The sequence below is a fragment of the Varanus komodoensis genome, unplaced genomic scaffold (genome assembly GCF_004798865.1).
Source record: "Varanus komodoensis strain SLA01 unplaced genomic scaffold, ASM479886v1 scaffold59_1, whole genome shotgun sequence".
In the NCBI taxonomy this organism is placed as follows: domain Eukaryota; kingdom Metazoa; phylum Chordata; class Lepidosauria; order Squamata; family Varanidae; genus Varanus; species Varanus komodoensis.
In genome coordinates this window covers 2,331,048-2,356,620 of record NW_025336221.1, presented here as the reverse complement: position 1 = coordinate 2,356,620, position 25,573 = coordinate 2,331,048, and the positions used below count along the sequence as shown (strand labels likewise).

Sequence of the window (25,573 nt, the reverse complement as noted above, 5' to 3'; positions counted from 1 at the left end):
TACAGGTGACCAGTATGGGACATTTTGTCATGCTACTAAATCTGTCCCTGAATACTAAAGGGCTTGTAGTCTCCTGTATCAGGTCTGCTACTAGATCTGTCACTGCTTTGGTCCTTGAAAAAAAAATTAAAAATTAAAATTTCAAAAAAGTAGGCCATCACCTACACATTTGTTTTACACACCACAATCGAACAGAGAGGTTAGTAATATCTAACATGTCAACTGACTGATGTGCCAATCCCCAACTGGCACAGATAATTTTCATTTCTGTTTTGTCTTTGCCAGTATTCTCTCTGACTCCACTCAATATGGGCAGTGCACTGATGAGGCATATGATGTGGGCATACTCTGGGATGTCTTCAAAAGTATTATTTTTTTTTAAATTAAGAAATCTTAAAAAATAAAATGCAAGGGCCAGAAAGCCTGGCAGGTACCAAGGGAGGTATCTCTGGGCATAATGCTGAATTTGGGCACAATGTCAAGGGCTCCACCTGAAGAGGAACTAACATAGGGTAAGCAACAGTTATGCTCTGTTAGGTATCTCTGTAATCTGTTATTTTTATCCTGTGTAAGATATTTATATTAGGAGAGGCTCAAGTTCTTTGTGGTTTTAGTTTAGGACTCTTGTCCATCCAGTTAGGTCAGGTCACCCATGTATTCTTCACAGAAATCACCTCATACCAAACCCATAAAATTGCAAAGCTTTGTTGCTATTTGCACTCAGGAAAGCATCTGTAAATAGGAGCCTTTTTTGTGCAGACTATTTATTTATTATTAATTTTATTTAGGAGACTTCTATGCCGCCCCATTTGCCGAAGCCTCGGGGCGGCTCACAACCATAAAGACTAGAACCAAAACTCAGTAAACATTTGTTGCTCTTAAGAGTGCAGATCTGCTGACTCCGTATGCCTGCAACTCACCAACCTATGAGCCTAAAAGTCTGTTGTTCCTTATATATTTTAAAAGGAGTAAGTTCAAACATAACTTTACATTTTACATAACAAAGTATTGCATCCATAACAAGCATACAGATACAAGTCTGCACTATGCAATGTTACAATTCTGTTTAAAGGCAAAATTAAGACTATTAAAGAACTTAGCCACAAAGTACATAAGTGACCAGGTATGCTGATAATTTTGCTAGAGAAACATGCTAATGCTCTTGTAGTAGCAATTCTCTTCCTGCCCCTCTTCGCTCTTCTTCCTATACCCTCAATTCCAATCCTTGATTCATGGAGACCTTGGAGGACCAAGTCTTTTTCAGACTCTTTAGGAAATCTTATTTATCTATACACATACATTTTCATGAATTTACTGTTGCATTTAGCACACATTGACTAAAAGAAATGGAACACTATGGAACAGAATCAACCAAGCACTGTCCAGACTGTCCAGCTTCCAGGATAGAATAACAACTAGAGCCCTTTAGTGTATTAATAATGTTCAGAAAAGTGCATGAAAAAACAACAGGATTTTACACCGCATACTGGCAAAAGGGGAAGAAAGAGAGATCAAAGAAATGCTGCTTTCAAATCCATAAGGTCTAGCCTAGATGACCCTACCCTGTAGGAAAGAGACAAAAAAGGAATACACAGACCAAGACTCTTATTGGGATGAGATTTTTATTTAGCAAGTAACACCTAAATATATCACTGAGACTGGATTTGCACTTCCTGGAAGATGAGTTACTGGCAAGGGATGGGTTGTACCTCCCAAGGACTAGAAAGAATGTGGTTGGCCACAGCATGAAGAACTTTAACAAGAGGGCTTTAAACTGAATCCTACACAGGAGGGAGAAGTACACCTGGGCATAACAGCAGACAAAGACTTCTGCACCACAACAGAGAGAACAACTCTTAACAGTGCCCAATAATGGTCCTCCAAAATCGTAGGGGGAAAAAAGCTAGACTATAAAGCACTTGGTCTTTGATGTCTCTATACCTGGAGTATAGAAAACAAACAGCATGAATTCGAACTCTTAATACAGGAGGGTGAATACAACCTGATAGGTATAACTAAAACTTGGTGGGACCTCTCCCATGACTGGAATTCAGCAAAGGAAGACTATAACCTGTTCAAGAAGAACAGAAGGACAAGAAAGAGAGACAGAGTCACATTACATGTTAAAGATACTTATCTCTGCACAGAAATACAAGAGCATGAGCTTAGCAGCCCCATTGAGAACATCTGGATTAATATAAACAGCAAGGAATAAAAGGAACACCGTGGTTGGAGTCTATTACCAACCACCCAGTCAAGCAGAGGACAAGGATAAAACTTTTGAAAAGCAAATCGCCAGTGTTTCAAGGAGGCATGATGTCATAGCTATGGAGGACTTGAATTCAATAGCTATTGGGAGACAAATTCTGCCAAACACAGCCCCTCCAAGAGTTTCCTAATGTGTTGCTGATAACTTCCTTCAACAGAAAGTGAAGGAAAGAAAGAGACAAATGCCTCTTGACCTGATACTAACTAGCAGAAAAGACCTAGTGGACAAAGTGGCAGTTATGGAAACTCTAGAGGGAAGTGGCCATGTCGTACTTCATTTCTTGATTTTAAAGGAAGCAAAAGTCAAATGTAGCCAAACATGTACCCTAGACTTCAAGAAAGCCAACTTTAATAAACTCAGAACAATGGTAAGTAAAGCCCCATGGCAAGTGACTTTAATTAACTGAGGCTTTATCTGAGTGGGATGTTGTAAAGTTGTAGCCTGCAACAGCAGAGGATTGGAACTAATGGCCTTGTCAGCCCCTTCCAGCTCTACTATTCTATGAGGCTAGCAAGGGATGCTAAAAGTAACCAAAAAAGTCTTCTTCAGGTATGACCAAATTAAAAGACAGAGGGAAAAATGGGGGTTCAACTACTTAATGAGAATGGCAAAATGATGACAAACAAACACTGGTTTTAACTTGACATTGTCATACTACAAACCAAGAAGAAGCTTAAACATCCTCACAGTCACGAGCTGAGAACAGGACAAGTTGCAGTGCCCTTACTTTTGAATCTGGAGGAGTTCCTATGTGAAGACTGATTAAGGTCAGTTAAAACCAGAGCAAGTCACCACTATTATAACCGATTCTACTGCCTACAAAATGTCACATTGGAACAAGAAAATCCAATCCAATTTAGCAAGTGTCCCCTTTGAGGGGAGACCTTTGTCTGGGAAGCCTCTGGACTAAGTCCTTGCTTGAATTAAGAACAAGAAAAAGGCCATGCAAAAAAACACAGAATGAGAAGGAAAAAAATTACTGTCCTTCAAAGCCCAAGCCTTTTTGTTCCTTCAGACCTTCCGCCCCATCTATGTTCCCTGGAAACACAAGCCAAGATGGCAGCTAGGTCCCAAACAAATTCTTTGAATTACACCAAGCATCTGAGGACTTAAACAGTCAAACAGCACCTGGTACAGATAAGAACCATACAGAAGATTCTGAAGAGCAAAACAGAACAGAGCATCTTCTCCATGTTCTTCACAATCCTGAAGAAAAATGGGGAATCCTATCCTGTCCTGGACCTCAACAGGATGAACGTTGCTTATGAAAGCAGGAGCTCAGGGTGGAAACCCTCAGATCAGTAATGTTAAAGTCTCAGGAAGGGAGACTTCCCAATCTCAGTGGAACTAATAGATCCATATCTACATAGCCCCATCTGCCCCTCTCTCTACAAGCTCTCGCACTTCAGCTACGAGAAGAAACAGTTCCAATTTGGAGCCATTCCTTTCAGCCTTAGCTGTTGTATGCCTATGAATGAGGTGGCATGTTCCAATCTACCCCTAGTTGGCCCCAAAAGCAGCTTATGAATACTGAATAATTATATGCATGCAATATCAACTTCCTGTTCCAACACATACTGTTGATTTTTAACATTAAACAAATTCCGCAAAAGGAAGAAAAGTGGACTGAGTATTAAAGCATTTAAGTAATATAAACTGCAAGTACAAAAGTTCTGCATTTAACTGGTTGCTTTCAATGTCTTTCTATCACTGGATGCTTTATGAAAACATGACAACATTGTCTATGTATGGTATGCATTTCCTGCTTGGGTTGGAAAACACAGTGAAAAAAATTCATGTCCTAATCCAAACCAACTTGTATGAGATCAGATCATTTCGCAGAGACTGCTGCAAAATTTTTAAACCTTCAATGCAGAAATATTTCTAAAGGCCAACTCCTGCCGCTTAAGGATAAAAGCAAACAGAGAAAGGAACCTCAATCCTCCAGTGGGAACATCCCAAGTGAAATTCTGCTCAAAGAATGCTCCTGTTGGCAGAATGGGAAAAGCTGACCTTTGCCAATTCCCATTGCAGCTACATACATCTTCTAAATATCAAGTCCAAAGCTTGAGGAACCCCCTGGAAAATAAATGTTACCTCAGGAAGAGATGAAATTGGCAACCGCCTCCCTTCTGTCAATGGGATTCCACTGCTGCATCAAAGACATTCTATGGATGTGAAGAGCTTTTTCATTTACAGAACACAAAGTCTCAACTCAACCTAAATGTTATAAAGATGTGAGCGGTGACAATGCACTTTTGAGATCCAACTGTGTTTAGCAGATAGCAGATTGGGAACTGGACTGCTAACACTGGGGTTTAAACACACACTGAACTATGAAGATCACAGCTCTTAAGCCAAATGCACATTCTCAACAATCTCACAGAGTTGTTGCAAGAATGAAGTGAAAACACCTATATATACTAACCTTGAAGCAACAGTAGATACAAATGTAAGAATTTTAAAAAGCAGAAAACATCCGTTGTATGTATATAAACTACCTATTACAAATAAGCACACCTTAAAAATCTTACATTCATTCTGAGAACATCCATGGAGAAGAAGCATGGTTTGGAACAAGCAGAAGGTACATTTGTATATCCTTCAACTGGTACAATAGTTTGAAATGCATAGAGAAGGGTACACAATGCTTGTCGACATCTTGAGATGAAGCTAAGATTTCAGATTAAGCGTATTAAAATAGATATAAAGTGATGTGCAAATCCAGTGGTTTCTGACATATTCTTCAACAGGCAAATGAAATCTGTTTCAAATATGTCAGACAACTGAATTTTGAACAAAAATGATGAACGTCTAACTGAACTCCTTTGAAGCCTTATATTCAGATAAACACATTTTATGGCCCTTTCCCTTTTCGTATGGAGCACTACCAAGAACAAGTACAGAAGCTTGTGTCAAGATCCTGCCATTTCTTATTACATCTGCTAGCTTCAAATTTGGGGGGGGGGGGGGGGGAAGGGAAGGGATCATGATGCAAGACCTTGTGGAAAGAGGCAATTAATGCTTCCAAATTTGGCTAGATGTTAGGGCTGAGCAAGTCACACCTGTTTCTCTCAGTGATCAGACATCCAAATTTCTAGGAAGGAAGATGAGGTGGAAGCTACACAAGGACGAATCTACATCCTCTTCTTTCCTTTTCTGCTTAACACAGAATGAAGCTCAACTCAAGAGTACATGAGGGGATGTGGTGGCACAGTGGATTAAACTGTTGAGCTGCTGAACTGGTTGATCAAAAGGTCAACAGTTTGAATCCGCACACAGGATGAGCTCCCGTGCTTTGTCCCAGCTCCTGCCAACCTTGCAGTTCAAAAGCATGCAAATGCAAGTAGATAAAAAGGTACCACTTTGGTGGAAAGGTAACAGTGTTCTGTGCACTTCAATGTTTAGTCATGCCAACCACAAGACCACAGAGACTGTCTGCAGACAAACGCTGGCTCCCTCGGCTAGGAAAGGAGATGAGTACCGCCTCCTAGAGTCAGGCATGACTGGACTTTAATGTCATGGGGAAACCTTTACCTTTTAAGAGTACATGAGCATTTACCAAATGTCTGTTTCAATGCAAACTGACTTAGGGTGCAGTCCTATGGCAATCCATGTAACCCTCCAAACTTGGAGAATTACAGGCATCCCATGCAAGGTGCGAAGAGCACAGAGATCAAGGTCACCTCTATGCTGCTCTCAGCTAGCAAAACAGTTTCAAAGTTTTGAAGCTCTTTGAAGTGGGAGGAAAGGCAGCTGTGGCACCACCAGGATACCTTGTCCTCTCCTCTCGCTCTGAAACATCTACTAAACCCCTTCTCCAAGGTTGCTTGTCAAAGCATCTGGCAAGGTTCTTTCAGTGTCAGATGTAAGGGAGGATCCACTCCAAACATGGAGCTCCAGCTTCAATGTAGAAGCAGCTTTTTGATGTTAGAACTAGGTGTCCAAAACAATCATGTGCCTCTCTACAGGTCTCGAGGACACAGGAGTGTACTATTAGTTTCTCCTACAAAAAGAAAATATAAAACATACAAGTATCTATAAAAACCCTGTGTAGAGAACATGCTCAGGCTGCCATTAAAAGGAATGCACATGGATCCTAGATCATGTGGAACATAATAGAAAAACATAAAGCTTTAGTGGCATTCCCTTTCCCTGAACATAACATTTTATACAATATTAGTTGTTTATTGTATTTCATGGAATATTTCTTTTTTACATAAAAGAAATGATTCAAATAGCATGTAATAATGGCACTCTGTTAATTTAAATCTAATTTAAAATAGGTAATGGGGTATCAGAAACACACACATCCTTCCTTCAGGCCCACTGTTCTCACAACATTCCCCTTCCAAGCATCTTTGAGCAACCGGTGGTCTACTGAACAGCATTCAAATAATCCTTTTGCTCTGACTCCCCAAACTTTGTATATGACTGGGTCAAACCTGGGGTTGAACAGATTGGTACAGAGAGAGTTATGGAACAGGCAATGATACAACTTCAGTGCATCACAAAGTCCTCCCTTCCATACCAGTTCTTATGTCTTTCCATTCCTGACTAATGAGATCAAATACATAAATATTAAGTAGAGTATCATTCTAGAAAGGTGAATTTGATTTAAACAATTTTCTACATAATTTGCATGCATGAATTATTCCCCCCATTTGGCGCCCCAACTATGGAATGCGCTCCCTAGAGAGGACCTCCTGGCACTGTCATTATATGCTTTTCAGCGTCAGGTCAAGACCTTTTTATTTGATCAATATTTTAATGTCAATCCATTTTAATTGTATATGTATTTATCTAATTTATTTTAAATATGTCAGTTTTATGCTCAGTTCATGGTATAGCTAATCTATTTTGTTTAGGATTTATAATATTCTGTAAGCTGTCCAGAGATGACAGTGATGGATGGTCTATAAATTTCCTAAATAAATAAATAAAATAAATGAATGCCTTGCCTGTACATAGATGAACTTCATTAAAACATTCCCAACACTGGGTCTCTTTTATGGCCTGCTGCCATTATAGGTTTTCTCCTCCAGGGAAAGAATAATATGATAAACCTCAGGCTGGACACAAAAAGATCCAAAGACTTGTGCAGTATTCTGATCAAAAGGTTTCACTTCCATTTTTACAGCTTGCCCTGCCTTCCTCACACTTAGCTTCTTGTGCAGATCTATCATGCTCAACAGTCTTCTTCTATTCATTGAATTTTTTTGAAACACAGCTCTTAGGAGGTAAGGGGTTGATTCTGTCTTCATAGATCTGCAAAGGAACAATGGGATTAAGGGATATTTCTCAACTCTGTATGTTTAACTTATGTCATTTTTGCTGTGAAGAGGAGACATACAATCCCTGCAGGCACCAGTTCAAACCAAGCATCTGTGATAGTATCTTCCAAATAGAAAAACTGCCCAATAATCTTACAGAAACCAGGATATGGACTTTATTTAACCCCCCACCATAATGCTACATAATTAAAAACTAATCCTTATTTCATGATAAGTAACCTTTGGACTATAATGTATTATAAAAAGAAATTTATATTTTGATAGATCTTTCCTCTAAAAGCATTTTATTTTAAAAAATCAAATTTAAATTAAAAAATCTAATTTAATTTTTTGAAATCCAATAAAAAAATCATTATTACCTACCCTGTACTCCATTAACATCTGAATCAGCTCCCCTTTACTAGTGTTACCACAGTGGATCAGACCCAAAGCCTATCTAGTCTAATGGGCAAATGACTATAAAAAGCCCACGATATAACAGTACCCTCTCCTCATATTTGTAACTGATATACAGGCGTATACTGCTTCTGATACTGAAGGTAACATACAACTATTGTGACAGTAGCCATTGACAGCTACCAGATTTTTCTTTTCCCGCTTTGAAGCAGTCCAAGCTGGTGGTCACCACGGTATCCTGTAGCAGAGAAACACCCAGTTGAACTTTCAAATTAGGATTTCTCAATCCTCATTTAAAGAATGACTGGTCATGCTGCTCTGCCCTCATGTTTTGGAGATAATGGGATTGCCATATGTACAGCTTCTACGATTTTTTTTAACACAGATACAGGTTATTCCACTCCACTCTGGTATCAGAACAGTATCCTTAACATCAGAGAGTAGCATTCAGCCTCCCTGTAAAGTATGTGTTTTCTATGGTACATCTCTTTTAGCCTTAAAAGATTAAGAAATTCTTGAAAGCTACAAGAGCAAGAATGGCATCTGTTTCCACTGCAGTAGAGACTGCACCTATCTTTTTATCACTATAGCAGATGAAGTTTCCCACTCAGATATCTATTCATGGACAGTTAAGTGGCAAATCATAGAGTTGCAACAGATTCCACAGATAATGAACAATATTTCCTCACAGCATTTCAGGCTTAAAGAGGAAGCTAGCTATAGAGATTCTGAGTCAACACTGCCTTTGACAATCTGATCAAAGGCTTATTATGGGCAATATCACAGGAATAAACAGTCTTATGAAATAAGATATTCTAATTGTTTGAGTTTTCCAACACTAATAATAAATCATAATCTTCTCTCAAGAAAAGTTGCTAGTAGGCGAAGGGGACTTTTCTTCATCCAGTTTCAGTTAAAGTCACATCTGAGCTACATCATTCACAGCCCAATGCACATGTAGTAGGCAGAATAGCAAATCTACATAGGGGAAGAAATTTAAGAAATAACAGTGGCATTCAAATACAAATATTATCTACCAGAATTTCAATGAATATAAATCCTTGTGTAATACAAAGTAATGCTTAATCAAGATTTACCAAAGTTATCCTAAAATCTCGCTGAAAATCAAATAGAAATGACATACTAGCTTCCACACTAGCTTCTCCCCTCCAGCTCATACGCACTTAAAGTTATTCACCAGATTATGCCATTAAAACATAAGCTAAGAAATGTATACCTGCATTGTTCTCTACCCATAAATCTTAATTTAATCCTCATAATTGCAATAATTTGCATAATTTATCATCTCTACCAGCATACAAAACAGCATCACTTTCATTCCAGTCACAAGCAGAGAATATTTAACGTGCTTTCAGTATCTGATCTAGAACAAAAGGTTACTGTTTTGGAACTGTAACTCCAGGGTGCGCAATCAAATTACACACAGTGGCTAATTAGAGTCACAGTGGGCTGTGACTTATGAAGTTGGCCATTTAGAGTTTCAACGTCAACACATTTAATACAAATGATCCTTACTGAGTTCAGTTTAGTGGCAGAGCACATGCTATGCATGTAGAAGATCTCAGGATGAATCCCCAGAATCTCCAAGTAGGGCTGGAAAAGTATTCTAAATGAGCCCTTGCAAAATTACTGCAAGTCTGCATCGATTATATGTAGCCTAGTAGTCTGGCTAATGGTCTGGCTCAATGTAAGGCAGCTTCCAGTGTCTGTAATGGGTTTGTAAAGGTTCGATTTAAACTACATGTACAAAGTGCCCCTTAAAGATGAATATACAGTTAAACTAAACCAAATACATATTGAAATTAACAAGGCTTTTCTGTGGAAATGAAGAACTGACTTACAATTCACTCTTATCTCCCAAACAAGTCATTTCATGACACTTCATGGAAAATTAAGGCCCAGTAACTATCAGACCTTATTCCAATTTATCAGTCATCAATATTCATTTTTGTTTGCTACTTTGTTCTTATGAACAAAGAAGGGCTGGCCAAAGACACAGTGAAACAGTATAAAGAATGGTTGAACATTGCACAGTTCCACGTACTCCTACACTTAATTTCTGTAACTTGCACAACTGTGGTTATAAAGCTGAAAGCATATTAAAGTATTTTACATTATATCCAATGTGGTTGCCCATAACCCTTCAAATCCAGAGGATTATAGACATTCTATTGATGGTGCAAAGATTTACAGAGGTGAATGTCACCTCTGTGCTTCTACACCCAGCAAAATACTTAAGGCAGTTGATTTAAGCTGCATAAGTCTTGTGTGCTGGCAGAACCTCACCTGTCATCTTACTCTGGAACATCAAGCACACACCAATGGGGTCAGTCTTCTGACCTTGGAGTTGCATTTGATGCAGAAAGAACTATACCGGCTGCATGAAGAGAGGGTGCTCCAAGATTGGACTTCCAGTTCTAACCGCAGTCAACTGGACAATGCCTAACCACCACTGCACTACAGCTTGGAAAGACATTAATTAGTGAAAAAAATGCATGCAAAATATTAAAAGTGTAAAAGAAACTGAATGCAGGAACAGGGTAAATAATACTCTATGTGGATGAAAATTAACATAATTTAGATTCATGGAATATTATCAATGAAACATTTAATTTAAATATTTTCTTGCTCATTTGAATCCTGTTTTTTTCCTTAGACCTTTCCTCTGAATTCTATCGATCCTTTATACCTATAAGGTTGGAACCAAGATGCATATTATAATACTGAAGGTTGAAATCTTCCTGGTCTGATTTTTGCGGAGGGGGAATGTCCTAGCCTTATAAGTGTATGCATAGAAAAAAGCATTAACCTCTTCTAGGGCAGAATTCTAGCAAGATGCTCATAAGCCACTGAACATGGAGACTTGCGGGCATCCACTTCAGAGCAGGAGCAAAAGCAGTCTTTACCTTCTTGCTCCTCTCACTCTGAATTTTCACTGGTGTAGGGAAGGGAAGGAAACTAAAAATGCTGCAGGGTACCACATCTTCAAAAACATCCCTTTCAACCCTTTTTCAAGGCTGCTTTCCTGACCTCAGAATGCTGCTGACATAGTTCTTTCCACACTGGCTATAAAGAAGAGTGGGTGCAGAACCGTGATCCTCAGCGCTGAGATTGGAGTGTTGCATTTGTCCCCAGGGCTGAGAATACAAACTATCCTACGTCCCCTAAGACACTGACTAGGGGCCACAGGATCATTCCATTACTGACTTACTGAAACACTTAACAGATTATACTACTAGTGAAGTAATGGAGAAAGTAGTCCTACGGCTCCTAGACAGTGACTAAAAATGTCTATTTTCCAGAAACTTTGAAGTCATTGGAAAAATAGATTATATGGTGACATTACCTGCATGTTGCAAAAGAGAACATGACTTGGAACATCCTTAATTGTTTATCCATCAGAGATACATTCGATCAATAATTTTATTAAGAAATAAAAGTAGTATTTATGATGGAAGAGAATGTACAAGATTAAAAATATTTCCTGCATGGCTTCATTTTTTCCCCAAAAATTTAATTCTCAGTCTTTCTAGAAAGGTTTTGAGTGCACAGTTTTTAGAAATAATTTGGGCATGGAGTAAAAGCAGAATCCCAGTCTTGCCCTCATAGCCTCTACACCACACTGGCTCTCAAGTTGGGAAGACTGTTCCATGTGATAATAGTGCTTAAAGTAACACCACAAGAGTTTTAGATTATTTCAATCTCCCCATAAAGCTTCTTTACAGGGCTACAGCAAAAATCAACCAGAACACTTCAGAATTACTTTGCTTAGTCCTTATGCCTACCGTACAATGTAGACAACTACTAACAGTCCCTGCTAAACATGACAAAAGGAAAAACAAATTAGGTTTAAAAACAAGCAGCGCTATTTAGAAGTGGTTCAGGCAGAAGTCTCCTTATGGCAAATCTTTTAATCCATGAATCATTTAACGCAAGGTTCAAAGATCTTGACAGAATTACTTTTATCTACTCTGAAAGTTATCTGAACTGATCTAAATATATGTATTTACATAACCTAGTTAAAGTTCCAACATATTTACAGAACAATATAGTTAAACAATCTGTTGTTCCTATCAATCTGTTGTACCCTATCTCAAAATAATTCCTGTTACCTTGTTTAAACAAATGAATAACAAATCCTAAAGTTGTACAAGTCTGGATGCTAAATAAGCAGAGCACTCTCTTAAAAAAACTACATGGTGAATATTCCTGGTTAGTCTGCTGCAGCAAAAAGAAACATTTTGCGAAGTTTTACAGAGGAATGTATTTAAAGTCTGAGTTTTATGGATGAACCCAAATCAACAAGAGTATCTAACAAAATGGATTCTAGTCCATGCTACATGATGGATAATATCCCCAATTGAATAGACATGCCATTTTATTACTAGTTATCTTTGAAAAAATGGTCTCCATTATATCTAACATCTATTTTCTTACTCTTCTACACCTTTCATGGGGAAAACATTTTTGTCACTTCCACAGAAGGCAAATTATGCGAACTTTATTAGCCCAGAATAGGGATTAATTAAGCTTTTATGACTTGACTAACACATTAAAAGTTTTAAGTGAACATACTAAATAGTAAATGAAGCACATCCTAAAAGATACAGCTGAATTTACTAATTTCCTCACATCCAGATCTGAACGGTTAACCAGAAGCCCCAACTAGCCAGTTCTGAGTGGAAAGTACTGCAGTATCTGAGTTTCCATAGCTCAACTTACAACAGACATGTTAAAGCAATGACATTCAAACTTGACAGAAATATAAAAAGTGGCTAGTGGTATTATATTTAAAACTATTGAGCTATTTTGAATAGTCAGCTCCTTTTGTGCTGGGAGAGTTTGGAAAATACTGAACACATTATTGTGATAAAGTAATACAAATAAAGCAATTTTTAAAATGAAAGTAGAGCATATGCACTTTGCAGAAGCCGACCAACTTTACTTTGGGGGGCAGGGGGGTGGAGGAAAGAAAGAAAACCTCTCTGTTGTCCAGGCATTCAACAGTCAGGAAACTAAGGATTCAAACAAAAGTGAAACTGGCTAATGTTTCCTTCCCCACCCTCAAAGCTAATACTTGAACATTACTTGAAACAGCATGCAAAGCATAATTGGTTAAAAGAACACAAACAAAAAACAGATGTCACTTGCAATTAACATAAGGGGAAGTGCATTTCACAAAAACATGAGAATGTTTAATATTTGTCATGGTTCATAATGTTCTATTTCTATACTTGCATGACAACCTAAAAGAAAAGGCTTTAAGGAATCCCAGGATACATTTGCTTGTTTTCCTTAAAATAAAAATATTACTTTTTCTGATTTACCTGCTGTTGGCATTAACTTGGATCGAACAGGGCCCTATGTAAGCAGAAAGGTACTTCTACTCACACAAGGTTCCTTCATCCTACCACATTTCCATCATTTCTGCACTCCCACTGCAGCTCCATATACTACACCTCATGCCATTTTTGGACGGTCTCTTGACTCCTCAACAGCAGTTTTTAACGAATGTAGAGAGCTACAGAATTGATGATAGGGCAAGAAAATCCCATTTTGAAAGCAAAGTTCAAATGGTGCTTCTTTGAATTCAAGTCATGATTTTCCCCTTAAATATTAAAAGAATCCAAATAGAAATGGCTTCCTCCATTTAATGCTCTTGGGAAGGATAAACTACAATGGCACAGTCCATTTCACAATATGGCATCTGAGAGGTATAGAATATAGTGGTTTGGTTTACATGTAAAGACAACCCATAGCATAGCATTACCTGAGTGAGAGTCAGACTTGCATGCTCTCTCTTGCCCCTTTGTTCTCTCCTAAAATAATTACTCTGTTGCCTCTTGTTAAGTATATACCATTGTTTCCAGCTACATGTCAACCTACAAGCTAAAGTTCTCTTAAGAACAATTCACTGTATGACAGATGAACAAACCTGGCACGAGCCTTGCATTTGTGCACTCTTTCTTCCTCTCATATGCTGGGATATCCTGTCTCCCCAGTTTGCAGCACACCATAGTTTGCCATTTCATTCAAGCTGGGAAGGCAAACCAGAATGTAAACTGCAATCTGACCCTAGTTCCTGGAGGAGGCATAAACCATGGTCTACCAGTTTAGAGAAATACAAACTACGGCTTGCAGTAAACATGACATAACTAATTGAATCCAAGCATATGAGGTAAGATGGGAAAAGAGGAAGGAAAAGCATGAACTTGGAAAAACATGGTTGGAAAACTGGTTGCACAAGTGGAAACTGCAACACAGTATTGCTGTGTGGCCTGCTTCTGTTCAAAGTTGCAGCTAAACCCATGCCTTCTTCCAGGATATTCCGTTCTACCACCATTAGTCAGTATTCTGAGGCCACTGAACATGTTCATTCCTCATTGGCTAAATATCTCTCAAGTTTTTTATGAACTTCCCAAGTTTGCCAGTGCCTTTCTCTTATGCTTGCTGGTGCTGCTTTGGTTACATAACATTCCACAGAGAATGAGTTTGCAGGAGACAATTAAATCATATTAGCTACATATATTTTATGTTTTCCCAGGCTGTTCTGAAGCAATTCTCTGCTCCCTTTACAACAAAACATATGATCTGCTAAGCACTGAAGAGTCAAGATGCCTTTACCAGTGTCTGGTACCATTACAGTTAAGAAGCAGTGGAATGGGAAAAGCTACTGTCAAAGGTAAGATCAGTCATGTTGTGTCAAGAATATTATAAGCCATTTAGGCATGAACTACACTGCATCTCTTTACAAATCTACTGGGTGTCATACAAAACATAAAAGTATTCAAGATTGGACCAAAGGACCATACATGTCCCTCAGTGGCCATGAAGAGGGCATACAATTTAGCCACCATTTTTAATGCTAAAATGCGATTTTACAGTCGCATTTTCTTTCTTTTTTCTTCCCTTCCTCCTTTTCTTTAGTTTTGAAAGTGCTGTTTCATGTTGCGTTTTACTGAATGTTTTAATTATTCCTATTGTATTATTATATTGCTAATTTAGCCTTTTGTAAGCTGTCCTGAGGCATTTTAGCAAAGGTGGGATAGAAATGTTTTAAATAAATAAATACATATGCACATTACTCCGTTGCCCCTCAGCAACTGATATTCAGTGGCATACTGCCTCTGAATTTCAATCATTCCATTATGTCACCACCCTGCCCCTGCTTTATGGGGGTCCCTTCATCAGCTTTCCATTTGCATTGAACATACTTAGTCCTCCCTTAGGTCAGTTTACTTCAAAGGGGTAGAGGTCAATATCCTAAGCCACTTAAGGAAAAGGTGTAACATTTCCCATGTTTCAGTGATCAGGAGTTATGCTCTCTGATTGATTCACAGCAGGTTAACCTCCTTGTCCAAGCCCAAAGAGGGCTAAGTATTCTTGGTGGACCTAGAAACCTGACCTGTGGAGAGGAGGAGAAACTGGGGAATCAGTAGTGGTAGAATTGTTGTGCGCAGGTTGGCTACTGGGCAATAAAGAAATGCAATAAATAAATAAAAATAGCATTGTCAAATCTCTAAGTGTTACTCCTCTATTAACTATCTTTCAACACATATCCTGGCACCTTATTACACCTATCTGCTAATTTTGTTCTTAAATTCCTTTTCAGAACTGAACTTGCCTTTAATCTGACATATATAACACACATGCAATTTACACACTAAGATTAGGTTGAAATCCAAATTCTTCTACAAGTTCCACAGCTTGGCTTTACAGAAAACAATGCACCAAAACTTTAACTATGTAAAATGGAAAGCATACCAGACTAGACTATGCAGTTTCATCTATATCCTGAACTTAAATCATTAAAGACAGACTTAAATCATTAAAGACAGTTTCAGGTTAGTTTAACGGTACATACATGAGTTATTTCATTCCCAACAATATTTTAAAGTGTGCCACCTCAACAGATAGAATATTAAGATTCATCTTACCAGCTGAAATTCTCTGCGCCTGTCATAGGCATTCTGGATACCACTATCTGCCCATAAGGCTCTTATTGCTGGAAGGTACTGTAAAAAAACCGAGGTCTCCACCATCCCATGTATCACTGCTCCTGAGCGGGTATCAAAGGACATCAGTTTGTCGCCATTTGTTTGGTTAGCTGGATCTCCCCAAGGAATATGAAGTTTCTCTCGAGCATCCACAAGGACTCTCACACCTTCAACAAAATTGAAAGTACGTATTAGTTTCCAAATGATGTTGGCAATTACATTAGGTAATAAAGTGCTTTTCCCAAAATGTAGAATACGATACATATATGCAAAAGGTTTAATTTACTGACAACTATTGCAGGGGGTGCAGTGGTTTAAACTGCTGTGTTGCTGGGCTGGTAAATCGAAAGGTCGCCGGTTAGAATCTGCACAGCGGGGTGAGTTCCTGTTGCTCCGTCCCAGCTCCTGTCAAACTTGCAGTTCGAAAGCATGCAAATGCAAGTAGATAAAAAGGTACCACTTTGGTAGGAAGGTAACAGCGTTCCGTGCACTTCAGTGTTTAATCATGCTGGCCACATGACCATGGAAACTGTCTGCAGACAAACACTGGCTCCCTTGGCTAGGAAACGGAGATGAGCACTGCCCCCAAGAGTCAGACATGACTGGACTTAACGTCAAGGGGAAACCTTTACCTTTACTATTGTAGGGATAGGGAAGACATTTGCAGCTGCCCCATACAATATATAACAATACAGCAAGAGCAATGTACATGAAATTAGTTAGATCACAAATGAATAGCATCTAGCCCCACTGAACCAAAGCCATTGCAGAATCCTGTGCCAATTTAAGAACATGGACTTTAATCTTTAGATTAATTACCCCCCTTATGCTCCCTGTAACCAGATCCTATATAGGTTTGGATTGTAGAGAATAGCTAGTCCGTATTTGCTTACGGATTACCAGAATAGTCTTTGTAAAAACTACTCCTCTGGAATTGGTTGCTACTAACATTTCAGCAGTCAAAATATAACTATCAGATAGAGAAGGTTCTCAGAGCACACCATTGGACTATGAATTATGGTTGCCTCAGGCGACAAAATTAGCACATTTTAAAACCTTGATTCTAAAAAATTTGGAAGTAAGTTCCATGGAATTCACTGAAACTAACTGCCCAGTAAAATGTTTGTACTGATGTGGCTCAGATTTTTTAGTTGGATCATCTTCATTTAAGACTTCAGGCATTTTAGGCTGCACTTCTATATCAACTTTCCTGTGAGCAAGCATCATTGAACTCAATGGGGGTTACTTGAGTAGATATGTACAGGATTGCACTGTTCAAGTAGTAACAAATGATCTTATTCAACTCAGGACCAAGTAGGAAAAGGTTGCACAAAACAGCAGCAAGTGATATTTAACCATATTTAATATTGCCATTGTCAAAGATGTGAACTTCTATACCAAGTTGAATGTAGTTGCTGCTTTACAATTAACAAATTACACCAGAAGCTTAATTAAATAACCTGGATGTTTTAACTGCAAAGAACAAATGATACATCCCTGTTTATATGGAAATCACCAAGGAAACACTAATTTAAAAAAAAGATGTAGATGACTTGGTACAAGATCCACTGATAAAAAATAAACACTGAGGTAGCACAGGGGCATGAAACTCAGGACAGAATTCTGTACATGTTTTGACAGGGGAAAAAATCCTACAACTCTCAGCACTACCCAATCTGTATGCTGGGAATTGTAGGATGTTTTTTCCTGTTGAAACACACATAGGACTCCCTTCTAGTAGCAGAAAAATGGAGTCCACATACAAGCTACATCTCTATTAGTGTGTTAAAAAAATCCTTATGGGGCTGATAAGCATAATTAGTTAAAAGTGTCACCCTTTAATTGCCAATTTACAGTCACATGAATATATCCTTAGATGAACTACTGGGTGAAAATACCTGAAGGCAGAATAAAATGCATGCCTTGTGCACAAATGAAAGGAGCACACACAAACTGTGCAGAAATTTACATGTGCATGGCAGACCAGTAAGTAGATTTTGCAGAGTCAGTCTGACAAGATCATTTACACACTACAAAAAATGATACGTTTATGAACAATTGTGAGGGTTAGACAACACCAATGATTAGAAAACAGGGAACAAAACAGATTATTCTAAAATTCCACTCTAGCACTCTATCTTATATTTATAGTTCACAAGCAGATTGCATACACTTTCAAAAGCAGTTCTCTTACTAAACCCCGTCCCCCATTCTACAGACTTAAAAGAGGCTCTTGCATGCAGCAAACTTTGTTTCAAGAATTAATCATTCGTAAGCCACCACTTGAGAGTGGGATGGTGTAAACTGGTGACCTGAAAAAGCAAGAGGGTTGGATCCGATGGCCTTCTTGGCCCTTTCCAAATCTAGTACTCCATGAATCTATCACTTTCCAATGGTTTATATGAGGGCAACACTGGCTTGTGTGACAGTGTGCCTTTTAATAGCAGCCTTCTGCAAACATCTCTCCATTTAGCCTATCTTAAAATATTTGTACATAATTTTTTTAACTGATGCTCTGTATACTTGCACAGGTTTAATGTCATGTTCATCACAAAAATATATTCTGTATTTATTACTTGACACAAACAATTTATATTCATACAAATTTATACTCTTCATAGCTTGTACAATAGGGCAAATTATTAGGAAATGGTGAAAATGAAAATGAGACTGAACAGGTTTAAGCTTGAATCTTAGTTGTAGCTCAAGTCTAATCCAAATATTTTTGAGATGGGGAAGGGAAAAGGAAGCACACAAGCATGCAAAGATCATTAGTTTCTGCACTATTCACATCTATGTTATAAGACAGCATGAAAGAAAGACAGTAGGCAATGATACAACACATATCCACTACTGGAAAAGTTTTAGACACATTTCCATTAATTGCTCATTTCCTTGTTAAAACTAATAAATAAGTCATCAACTAGTAACAAAACCACCATTCTCTGCTTATTGTGTAATTCTCAAGAATTCTTGTTTATTCATTATAGCACTCATTCAAAGCTACCTCCCATGTAATCCAACTTCAGTCTATGTCAACTGCCATAAGTAAGTTCTTATGAGACACAGCTACTACTTTCTCTTTTGATGAAAATGCAAGAATTCTTTTAAATGAACGATTAGTCCTAAAAATATATACCTCGTGGCATTCTTTCCCTGGATGATATTGGATACTGTTCCACTCCATTCTGTTATGCATTGTTCACAGAGTACATCCTCCACTGGGCCTCCACTTATCATCTTGAAACTTTTAGTCCCCCCCCCTTTTTTTGTCGGGGGAGTACATGATTACAGACAAGAGGCACATCACCATTCATGCTTTAACACATTTTCACCATATCTTGTTAAAAAGCAAGGATCAGGTCTTACATTTAGCTCTTTCATTACAGCCTTTCTTGCACTATGGTACTCCCGGACACAGTTCCTTGTAGCCCAGCGTTAGCCAGCCTTGCAACCACAAGAGCAAGTTCTACAAAACTATGCTTTCTCTCTTCTCCCAACATACCTCCTGCTTAGCTTCATCAGTTAAGCCCATATACAACAAACTATTGCTGCAGCTGCTGTGTAAACAGCTGTGCCTCATACAAAGGCTACCCTAACCACCACAGTCCCATTAATCCCAAGCACACCTCTGGGTCCCAGCCACTCCCCCAACATGCACAAAGACGTATTCTCACAATAAGCCTATACCCTGACAAAAACAAAAGAAGCTACCAGGAAGACAACGGCCTTGGCACTGCTACCCAGAACTGTCAGCCTCACGGACTCCTTCAGCCTCAAGCACCTTCTGATTCTCCCACACTCCTGTCCTCTCTTCATATTCTGAACCTATATTCTCCAAGCAAGTCCTATCCTATTAGTTCCCCCAAACATACTTGACCCCCCCCCCCCCCAGACGTGCTGCTACCCCTACTCTTTCCGCCTACTCTTGGGTCCGAAGACTGACCCCTTCAGACCGGCCGGCGCCCCCCAGTCGAAGAACCCCGCACATCAGACGACGACGAAACGCGTGGGGGAGAGAAGAGAAAGGAGGGCGGGAAGGCGATGAGGGAGACCGCTCCAAGAGCGTGGCACTCTTTCCGGCCGGTTGCGTGCCAGTGTCCCTCACACCTCACAAGCCCTCCCTCGCGCCTTTCAGCACGCACCTCCAGGGCTCTCCGCTTCTCCGTCCGTCCCTCCCTCCCGCTCCTGCTCCGGCAAGAGCAGCCCCATTCGCCTCTCTTTCCTCGCCGCGACTCCCTCCGCCCCTTCGCAGGGGTTTCTCGCCCCGGCCGTCGCCGCTGCCTCAATGTAGGCTCACCCCTCCCCCACGGCAACGGATATCGCCCTGCCGGCTCTCCCGCCCCGGTGCACGCTCGTCCCCGACCCCCGCGCCACGCGCGCGACCCCCTCACCCTTGATGACGTTGCTGTAGATGGTGGCGCGGAACTCCTCTCGAGCGGCGCGGTCCCAGTCCTCCCCGTGAATGATGCGCATCTGTTTGAGGAAGGTGCTCTTGCCGCTCTCGCCCGCGCCCAGCAGCAAGATCTTGACGAGCCGCTTGACGTACGTCTTCTCACGGTAGAGGCACTTGTCGATCTCTTTGGATTTTCGCTGCTGCTCCGCCTCGCTGCTGTTGAGCAGGCAGCCGGGGAAGCAACCCGACAGCGGGGACCGCGACGGCAGGAAATCCGCCATCTTAGCGAGCACTGGCAGCCAGGGAGCGGCCGCCGCGGCCTTGCGCCGCACTGCGCCTGCGTAGTACCCGGATCGGGCAGTTGGGCCCCGCCCTTCAATGCACGAGACGCCGCTCACAGGCCGTCACGTGATAAACCTCCAATCGAAGTTCCTCGTACTGTTCACATGACTACCCGCTCCTTGTCTTCTTCCATCGGCCTATCCGCTTCACCACGTGACCGTACCATCTGGACCGTGTGTTCGTTCAACCTTCCTCCCGCGCGCGTCTTTTGTCACATGAGGTCTCTCGGAAAGGGGGCACAGTATATGCCAAGAGCGCATGTGCTTGTAGCTCAGCCTTAGCCCGGGGTTTTTTCTTGAATCAGCGCTCGGGCTTGACCGGTTTGCTCTGCTCAGATTCACTGATTGACTAAGAATTGTTGGAGCATATGCAGGAGGAATTCTACGATTGCTGGAGCCAAGGCTTCCATGGGTGTAACTCCCAGGCAGACTGTCACCAACTCTCTTTTTCAAAAGTTCACCACTCAGCCAGGAGAAGAACGACGAGAGATTTCACCCTACTGAAAAAGGCGGAGCATATTCGGTTTGCATCTGGCTGTAATTTTAACAAGGAAAAAAGTGTGACTTGCTACTTAAACCAGCTACAAGCATCATACTCATCAATGCTTCTAATGTAATTTTAAGAAACTAGATGGTGTTCTAGTATGAGAGAGAAGGCATAATTTAAAATCAAATGGCAATTAAAAAAAACTCAACAGTTTGACTTTTCTCAGACAAATCAATCCCAAAGCCCTTTGGAAAAGCACATCTTTTACAGCTGGATTAATGCAAGCACAATGCAATGCTTCCAAATAGTCTGAAGTGGCTGATCCTGCCTAACCTTGAAAGCTAAGCAGGGCCAGGCCTGGTTAGAATTTGAATAGGAGAATTGAGTTTTGCATTGAACAGGGGCTTGGACCTGATGGCTTTCTAGCCCAATTCTATTAAATCATCTTTCAAAAGTAAATGATGCCTTTATTAATACTGAGAGCCAGTGTGGTGTAGTGGTATGGCTCTGAGACTCAGGTAATCTTGGTTCTAGTCCCAGCTCTCCCAAGTAGTCAATTGGGTGACTCTTGGCCAGTCGCAGACTCTCAGCCCAACCTAGCAGGATTATTGTTGTGGGGATAAGATTGAGAGCAGGAGAATGGAAATGATGTAAGTCACTTAGAGTTCTCTGTAAGAAAAAAGGCAGGATATAAATACAATTTAATAAAAAAATAAAAATACAGGGAGCATATAACCTCTCCACAGAGGGAATTCTAAAGGGAAAGCTAATCTCTTCTGATACATACTATAAACTTTCTCTGGCTAATTTGTACTGCTGACCATCAGTACTACTAGAACTGGGTGTTGCCCACATACCAATTACACCACTATATCTCAAATCTCTGGACATCTTCACCTAACTAAATAGCACAGGAATAAGATATCATAAGATATCCAGACCATCCTGCCTCAGGATGACATAGAGTTCCCTTTTCATTGCCACCTGAGATGGGCACTCACAGAACAGCAGAAGTACTGCAGAAAACTACCCCTGGGAGCCATCCCTGCAAGGCAATCCAACCCATATTGAAAGGCAGGCCACTATAGGAGGATACCCATGTCAGAAAGGGTTTGCCCCTGTGGTTCAGAAGAATGACCCATGAGCAAAGAATATTTGGAGAAAATTCTGCAAAGGCTAGGGATATGGGTGGGTAAGCAAAAGATACATTTTAGACAATTTTCCAGAAAAAAATTAAATATTTTCTCACCCCCTAGAACCATTAAGGCCATATTCCTCCTCCTAGCCAGTTCCTTTCTATTAGGGAAGGGATAGGTTATCCCAGGGGTTGGCAACCTTTAACACTCAAAGAGACTTTTGGACCCATTTCCCACAGAAAAGAAAACACCGGGAGCCGCAAAACCCTTTTGACATCTAAAATGAAGATAACACTGCATATATAGTATTTTACCTTTATGCTATGTATAGAAAAACTATAGTGTGCTGCATTTATGAAATCAATGAACTGCTACAGAGAAAACAAATTTTTATTTCTGCATGCAACAAAAACATTTTGAACTCTGAAAAAAAAAAGATGCTGGGTTGAAAGTTACTTTCAAATAAAATACTCAATGTCTATCTGAGTCCTCCTCGTATTTATGAAATAAAAAGCCGAACTTATATTATCCACTAGCAGCAAACCAAACATGCCACCTGCGGCAAACCAAACATGCCATCTGCTTCTGTGTGCCCTCATCCTTTTATCATGTGGTGAAATAATGAACAAACATTTCCTGCTGTGTGAATCTAGATGGGTTTTTTGGCCTGTCCAGCTGCACACTTAGGAAAGGGATGGGACAGGATGGGATATGGAGAGTCATGAGGATAGTTGTATCCTGGCCTCTTCAGTGCCCTCTTCTCTCAGCTCTCCAAAAGGCCTTGGTGAGTAGCCAGCAGTGTCCTTTCTGTGCCAGGTATCGAAGATCTGGTTAGAGATGAGGAAGTCAACCTGGCCTGTCTCACAGATACCTAGCTGGGAGAAGATAGCGGTCCCATGGGCGCAGACCCTGCCAGTGTTGTAGAACAGATAAAGGAAAGTAGGCAGGGAGTGATTTGTAAGAATACCAACTCTGTGATGAAGTACCCTGGTCAGGAGCTGAAATTCATCAAGTGTATGTACTCAAGGTTGGGGTCCAGAGACAGTCTGGGGATTCCTCTGCTATAAAGACCACCTTGTTGCCTAGCAGAATCTCTGGCTGAACACACAAAACTTCTCTTGGAATTGGTGCTGGATTCCCCCAGATGGTTAATTCTGGATTTCAGTGTTGCTTTTGATTCCAATTTGTCTGGTGCTGTCCATGAATTCATGTTGACTATTACAGCCACATGCCTGTCCCAGTTGGTGTCTGGAACTACACATACTGCTGGGCACACACTTGATGCTATATTCAGCTTTGGAGAGCTGGTTCTGAAGACTGAGGTTTCTGCACCCTCAGTCTTGACTTGGTCAGATCATTACCTGGTCAAGTCTAAGATCACAACCCCACTTTTTGTGCCCCTGTAGAAATGATGGCTCTTACTAGAATGGTCCACCCTTGAAGACTTACGGATCTAATAGGTTTCCAGTCAGCAGTAGGGGGTTCTTTGGCCGGTTCTTCTAGTTATTCTGTTGTGTCCTTAAGCACAAAATGGAATCAGGAGTTGAATAGTGCCTTAGACACTATTTCTCCTGAGCATCTTCTCTGTCCTGCTTCCAAAAACGCTCCCTTATACAGAGGAGCTACGATGTATGAAGCAAGACAGATGACAACTGGGGTGCCAATCGTGGAAATCTAGACTCATCTCCGACAAAACATTTTGTAGAGAGCATCTTCACTCCCATGGTGTGGCAAAACAAGCAGCAAAGAAGGCTTTCTTCTCTGCTTGTACTGCACCTACAAACTGCACCTATTTATGGTGGAAAGGGATTTGTCTCAAGCCCCAGTGCCCTCTAGCCTATCTTTAGCACCATCATGATGTTAACAACCATTTTGCAGATAAAATTTCTCAGATAAGAGCAGGGCTTCATGTGATTGTGGAAGTGAAAATTGACACAGAGATGTCCAGCAACTCCCTGAATGGGGTTATCCTGGATAATTTTCTGTTTATAAGTCCTGATGATGTTCACAGGCCACTTGGACTGGTAAGAAAAGCCACCTGCACTCTCAACCTGTGTCCATCTTGGCTGGTAGTCCAGGGGGTGGAAGCATTGAGGGAGCTATTATGCCTTATCATCAATGCCTCCAGAGAGGGTTCCTGCCTGCCTGAAGGAGGCTATTGTATGGCCCCTCCTCAGGAAACCAAATTCAAACACCCTGGACCTTAACAACTTTATACCAGTCTCAAACATACCATTTCTTTGTAAGGTGCTTAAGAAGGCAGTATCTCTCCAGCTCCAGCTGGTCCTGAGTGATACCGATTTTCAGGACCCATTTCACACTGCTTCAGAGCAGAACATGGAGTTGAGATGGCTTTGGTTGCTCTAGAGCAGTGAAGGCAAACCTATGGCACATGTGCCTCAGCGGGCATGCAGAGCCCTCTCTGTTGGCATGCGAGCCAAGTCGCCCCAGCAGCCGAGCATCAGATAACAGCGCACATAGAGGCCAGGCACATGCTCGGAAAGGAGTAGCGGTGCCAGGCAATGATGTCACGAGCAGTGACTCATTAGCCATGACTCGTCCGAGCTTCGCATGGCTGGTCAATGCGCTGCTAAGGATATAGTAGTAAAACCTTGGATTGCAAGTAAAGTGTTCTGGAAGTGTTTTGCAAGACAAGCAAACATTTCTAGTAAAATTTAACTCGATAAACGAGCGATGTCTTGCAATACGAGTAGTACGCGATGCCAAATGTCACATGGTCACAACTGAGCCAATGGTGCTTGTACTAGCACGCTCGCTCGCTCTTTCGCTGTGCCAAATATCACATGATCACAGCTGAGCCAATGGTTCTTCTCTCTCACTCACTGAGGTCCTACAACTCCCAGCATCCCTCCAGGAAGGGAGAGTATGCTGGGAATTACAGAACTGTTTTCCTGTCTAAACATGCATAGGATTGCACTGGAAGCCGCTTTAAGCTGACAGCATTTCCTTGTTGGTTACTGCAAGGCATATGCTCATTCTGAAGACAAAGGGGTTGTTTTTATTAGAGTCTTGGGTTGTTTAGTGCTGTGCACTGACATTGACTAACTTAAATCAGGTTCTACTTAACTGCTCCAATGATTTAGTGTATATTTGGTGCTTTGTTGTGAAGATCTGTTTAAAAATCATGTTAGGTCTTAACTGTGGACTTCAAGGCTTGGGTGGGAGGAGTACATGGTGTGTTGTACTACAAGGTTAGAATCTTGCATCTGCTTTAC

The 25,573-nt window shown here is 40.6% G+C and overlaps 1 protein-coding gene across 2 annotated transcripts in view; it reads right to left on the bottom strand.

Annotated features, from left to right (window-relative positions):
• The window catches only part of GNA13 (G protein subunit alpha 13), a 48,827-nt gene that overhangs the window by 20,114 nt on the left and 3,140 nt on the right, over positions 1 to 25,573 (bottom strand). Inside the window, exons 2-3 of one of the 2 annotated variants that reach the window (XM_044449490.1) lie at positions 20,372 to 20,665; positions 15,918 to 16,144 (exon numbers count right to left, since the gene is read on the bottom strand). In XM_044449490.1, coding sequence (XP_044305425.1) covers positions 15,918 to 16,144; positions 20,372 to 20,654 — 510 coding nt within the window. In that variant the 5' untranslated portion in view covers positions 20,655 to 20,665. Of the gene's footprint in view, positions 1 to 15,917; positions 16,145 to 20,371; positions 20,686 to 25,573 lie in introns of those variants that run through there. The other variant, XM_044449489.1, reaches the window with a different exon arrangement.